Source organism: Coregonus lavaretus (genome assembly GCF_964263955.1).
Source record: "Coregonus lavaretus genome assembly, chromosome: 4".
Classification (NCBI taxonomy): Eukaryota; Metazoa; Chordata; class Actinopteri; order Salmoniformes; family Salmonidae; genus Coregonus; species Coregonus lavaretus.
The window spans coordinates 61,446,962-61,452,961 of record NC_139991.1 but is presented as its reverse complement, the minus strand read 5'-3'; the positions used below and the strand labels follow the sequence as shown (position 1 = coordinate 61,452,961).

Genomic DNA, 6,000 nt, shown 5'->3' with positions numbered 1-6,000 from the left:
ACTCACTCACTCACTCACTCACTCACTCACTCACTCACTCACTCACTCACTCACTCACTCACTCACTCACTCACTCACTCACCTGTCAGTGGGTTCAAGGGCCAGTCTCTCCAGGTGCAGGTGTAGTCTCTGTGCAGTGGGGGCCTCCAGGGACCAGGAGCAGGAGCGGTCGTGGGTGGCGTTGGGCCCCAGACGGGGAGAGGGGGACAAGATTCTCCCTACTGTAGCGTTTTTCACTGACCCCCCACACAGCGCTATGGAGGGACAGAGGTGATGAGTAGAGTAGATTTGTGTGTGTTTATGTGTCTCCCCAGCTCTGCAGCTCAATTGGTAGAGCATGGCGCTTGTAACGCCAGGGTAGTGGGTTCGATCCCCGGGACCACCCATACATAAAAATGTATGCACACATGACTGTAAGTCGCTTTGGATAAAAGAGTCTGCTAAATGGCATATTATTATTATATTATTATGTTGTTGCTCCAGACTGCAGCAAAGCATTGAGACGTGTGTGTGTCCCTGTGTGTGCGTTTGTCTCCCTCTCCTCCCTACCTCTACAGCTTGGCTCCTTGCTGCTCCAGACAGGCAGAGACGCGTTGAGACAGGTGAGCGCCGCTGCCCCCTGAAGGTGGTAGCCCATATGGCAGTGGAAGCGGGCAGTGCCCCCTGGCAGCAGGTCCAGCACGGACACATCCCCAAAGTGAGGCCTCCTCGGCAGGGCACAGCTCAAACGGAATACTGCCAGGGGGAGAGGGGGAGGGAGAAGGGGAGTGGGAGAAAGAGAGAACGTAAAATAAGAAGAGAGAGAGAGAGGGACATATAGAGGATGAGAGAGATTTCCATTCTCTTTGCGCTTATCTCAAATCCATTGTCACCTTAGTCTATTTTATGCTATTCTATTCAACAGTTGGCTTCCTGGTATAATTTGATCTGAGATGACTACTACTCTATCCTCTTCTATCCTCTTCTATCCTATCATCTCTCCCTTCTACTAAATCCTTCTCCCTCCTGATTCTGCCTCTTCGACCCTACTCTCCTCCCTTTCCGCATCCTATGACTCACACTGTCCCCTTTCCTCCAGGCCGGCTCGGCCCTCCCGTCCTGCTCCGTGGCTGAGTGACTCTTTGCGAGCTTACAGAACAGGGCTGGGGGCAGCTGAGTGAAAATGTAGGAAAATTATACTTCCGGAGGACCTATCATCCTTTCACTCCCGCTACCATCTCTTCCTCTGTATCCGCTGCTAAAGCCACTTTCTACCACTCTAAATGTCAAGCTTCTGCCTCTAATCCTAGGAAACTATTTTACACCTTCTCCTGCCCCCCCCACCCCCTCTGAGGACGACTTTGTCAACCACTTTGAAAAGAAAGTTGACGACATCCGCTACTCATTCATTCAGCCTATTGAGTCCACTGGTCTCACTCACAAAGAACTACCCTACGCCTTTACCTCTTTCTCCCCTCTCTCTCCAGATGAAATCCTGCGACTAGTGAGTTCTGGCCGCCTAACAACCTGTGTGCCCACTCGACCCCATCCCCTCCTCCAGACCATCGCTGGATACCTTTTCCCATCCCTCATAAACTCATCCCTGACCACTGACTGCATCACCTGACTTCAAAATGGCCCGAGTCACTCCCCTCCTCAAGAAACCAACACTTGACTAATCTGACGTCAAAAACTATAGACCTTTATCCCTTCTTTCTTTTCTTTCCAAAACACTTGAAGGTGCTGTCTCTGAACAACTTATCTCTCTGATCTCATTATCTCTCTCATATCGATCTTCTTGACCCTAACCAGTCAGGCTTCAAGACAGGTCACTCAACCAAGACGGCTCTCCGCACTGCCAAAGCTGACTCTCTCTTCTCTGTTCTCATCCTCCTAGATCTATCCGCTGCCTTTGACACCATGAACCATCAGATCCTCCTCTCCACCCTCTCAGGGCTTGGCGTCTCAGGCTCTGCACACTCTTGGACTGCATTCTACCTGGCAGGCCACTCCTACCAGGTGACGTTGAGAGGATCTGTGTCTGCACCATGTATTCTCACTACTGGTGTCCCCCAGGGCTCGGTTCTAGGCTCTCTCCTCTTCTCTCTATACACCAAGTCACTCAGCTCTGTCATATACTCACATGGTCTTGCCTATCATTGCTATGCAGATGGCACTCAACTACTTTTCTCCTTCCCCCCTTCTGACACCCAGGTGCGACATGCATCTCTGCGTGCCGGCAGATATCTCAACTTGGACGTTGGCCCACCACCTCAAGCTCAACAAGACGGAGCTGCTCTTCCTCCCGGGGAAGGCCTGCCCGCTCAAAGACCTCTCCATCATGGTTGACAACTCCACTGTGTCGCCCTCCGAGAGTACAAAGAACCTTGGCGTGACCCTGGACAACACCTTTGATTCTCCACAAACATCAAAGCAGTGACTCGCTCCTGCAGGTTCATGCTCTACAACATCTGTAGAGTATGACCCTAACTCACACAGGAAGCGGCACAGGTCCTAATCCAGGCACTTGTCCTCTCCTGTCTGGACTACTGCAACTCGCTATTGGCTGGGCTCCCCTCTTGTGCCATCAAACCCCTGCAACTTATCCAGAACGCTGCAGCGCTCTTATCCACTACAAGACCATGGTACTTACCTACGTAACAGCAAGAGGGACTGCCCCTCCCTACCTTCAGGCTATGCTCAAACCCTATACCCCAACCCGAGCACTCCGTTCTGCCACCTCAGGTCTCTTGACCCACCCACCACTACGGGAGGGCAGCTCCCGCTCAGCCCTGTACAAGCTCTTCTCTGTCCTGGCACCCCAATGGTGGAACCAGCTTACCCCTGAAGCTAGGACAGCAGAGTCGCTTGCCCATCTTCCGAAAAAACATCAAAAACCCTACCTCTTCAAACAGTATCTTAAATAATCCTCCTCCTCACCTTTACTGATAGCTACTTTATTGAGGAAGAATGTACTTTCTATGCCTGTGATATGTGGTTGTCCCACCTAGCTATTTCACGATGAATGCACTAACTGTAAGTTGTTTTGGATAAGAGCGTCTGCTAAATGACTAACATTTTTAAAAACCGGACAGGCCAGAATAATGGTTATATGACTGGACAGACCAGAATAATAGAGAGAGGAGAGGACAGGCCAGATGAAAGGCAGGTAGTTTGCCATGTTACTCCATTTATCCATTTATGTCCCATCTTAACTGACACAGAGTACACAGGTGTGAGATGAGAGAGGAAGATATTACAGGTGACACATAACACATACACACACAAACAACCACACACACACACACACACACACACACACACACACACACACACACACACACACACACACACAGATATGGCCTCTCCACAGCCCTCCACTACACTATCAAACAGCAACTGCATAATGAGATGAAAACCAATTAATCACAGCTAATCAGTTAATTGATACGACATCCAATCACACTGCTAATTGATTGCAAAACGAGATTAAGTGGTTAGGCCATTAATAGATCAGGTAGACAGAGAATCAACAGCCCCTTAGGAGTTAGGACCTAATGAAGGCTTTGAATTAAAAACATGAAAGAGTGAGTGTGTGTGTGACTGTGTGAGTGTGTGTGTGTGTGTGAGATTGTGTGTGTGTGAGTGTGTGAGTGTGTGATTGTGTGTGTGTGCTCACTCTGGTAGTGTAGCTGGAACATGCCCATGCTCCCCTCAGGTGAGGAGCGGTAGTATACTGAGATGGTATTGGTCGGACTTCGGATCACCTGACCCTCCACCAGCAGTGTGTGATTGGCCAGAACCAGCAAGGCCCCGCCCTCATCCACCCCTCTGATTGACAGCTGCTCTCCCTCTGACAGATTCACACTCTTCACCTGAGAGAGAGAGAGAGATTATTTCACTTTTGTTTACTATCTACTTCACTTGCTTTGGCAATGTTAACATACGTTTCCCATGCCAATAAAGCCCTTAAATTGAAACTGAAATTGAATTGAGAGAGAGAGAGAGAGAGAGAGAGAGAGAGAGAGAGAGAGAGAGAGAGAGAGAGAGAGAGAGAGAGAGAGAGAGAGAGAGAGAGAGAGAGAAAGGGGAGGGGCAGACAGTGAGTGAGAATTCTCAGAAACCACATTAAAGATACTGTTAATGGCACTGCACATCTCTTCTGAGATCTCTTCTTAGAGCTTGACTGCAATAAAGAGGACCTGGAACAGCACCAGTGTTGTGTGGAGGACAGGCTGAAAAATTGCACTCTCACTAGACTTTATATACACATCATATACACACTCACTCACACACACTACACTGTCACTCCCACACAAATCCCTCACACATTCAAACACTACACACATACCGACACAACACAAACAAACATACATACACACACACACACTTTTACACTTCATCATTTGCTGTTGGTACTCTGTTCTTTATTTTACTCTTATTATTATCTATCTGGATTCCTAGTCACTTTGCCCTGCCTTCATGTACATATCTACCTCAAGTATCGCGGCACATTGATCTGGTACTGGTACTCCCTGTATATAGCTCTATTCTTGTGCATTTTATTTTATTCCTCTTGTGTTAGTTACTATTTATTTATTTCTTATTATTTATTTATTTTACTCTGTATCGTTGGGAAAGGTTCGTAAGCAAGCATTTCACTGTAAAGTATACACCAGTTTAATTCGGCGCATGTGATAAATACAATTTGCTTTGATTTGATTTGGAGTGCAGGGTGCTGTACCAGTAGACATCACTAGGGGTCAGAGACAATCCTGAGATCATTACAGAGTCAACAATCACAACGCAGTGTGTGCGTGTGTCTGTGTCATTGAGTACGTTAACATGCACACTAATAATTCGATATTAAACTACATTTTGGCAGTAGGCAGATTATGCAATAGTCATGTAAACACCTTACTCTGCTTATCTGAATTGGCGTAAGGTCAAAATCGAAAGTAAGCATACGTCAATTAAAACACCTGGTTTTCTGAGCAATCTTTCAAATTTTTAGGAAATGTAAACACCTTAATCGGCGTTCCAGCGGTGTATTTGATCTGCGCATGTGCTAAAAGCAGCTGAGCCTCCATATTTAGGGCGAGTGAAGTGAGTTCGGAACAACAATGTACGCGTCTTAGAAGTAGTTTTCACATACAAACTTTATATGTCCGAACTCAGAATCAAATATACTTTCCAAAAATAACGTTCGCTGTGGTGGAACGTTTAATTTTAAACAGGATAATTAGAGAATACGTTCTTCTTGCAAAGCATGTAAACGTTTTAATCGAACTATTATTTTAATCTGATTATGCACAAAATGGCATTATTGTGTGTATGTAACCTCACTCAGTGAAAACGCGTGTCTGTCAGTGCACGCGAATGTGTGTGTTTGTTTACCTGTAACTCGACTCCAAAGCCTGTGTACACAGTGACGGTGTATGTACAGTGTAGGAATGTTCCATCTGGGAGAGGGGGGTCGTCGGAAGAGTCTATGTATCCCTCGGGGTCGGAGAAATTCACCATACAGCCAGACACAGCTAGAGATAAGAGGAGAGGAGGGGACAAACATTGATTTAACAATACAATATTTAAGAAGCAATTTATTTCAAAGTGTAATCCAGGATGCTGGTGAGATAAGCACATCTCTGTCTTCAGTGAGGGAAAGGTAAACAAGGTCAACAACTGCTTTCTGTAAAAGGACAGGGTGTTCTCTAACATTGTTGATGCTCTAGTCTTGTCTAATGCAGGGGTTGGAACCGGTTCAGGGAACAGAACCGAAAACCAGAAAATAATGACATTTTTCAAGGAACAGAATCATAACCGGGAACGAAAGTGATCTATACTGTTCTGGAACAGAACCGTTATTTTAAAAGCATGGGAACCGGTTTTTTATGTTCCGGGTATATTTCTCAGTCCCACAAAAAACGTAACAAAGCGCCTATGCAAAGTCCTCCCTCTGTCAATCAGAAACTTCTTCCAGTGTCTGCCTGCCAGCTGAAAATCGTTTCCAGTGTGTGTCCG

General features: G+C 46.6%; 1 protein-coding gene across 1 annotated transcript in view; it reads right to left on the bottom strand.

Moving 5' to 3' along the window:
• Nucleotides 1-6,000, bottom strand: part of LOC311128122 (seizure 6-like protein) — a 34,758-nt gene that overhangs the window by 10,998 nt on the left and 17,760 nt on the right. The window contains exons 3-6 of the mRNA XM_084160098.1: nucleotides 5,377-5,516; nucleotides 3,659-3,854; nucleotides 550-735; nucleotides 83-254 (exon numbers count right to left, since the gene is read on the bottom strand). Of these exons, the coding sequence (XP_084016224.1) occupies nucleotides 83-254; nucleotides 550-735; nucleotides 3,659-3,854; nucleotides 5,377-5,516 (694 nt within the window). The remainder of the gene's footprint in view (nucleotides 1-82; nucleotides 255-549; nucleotides 736-3,658; nucleotides 3,855-5,376; nucleotides 5,517-6,000) is intronic.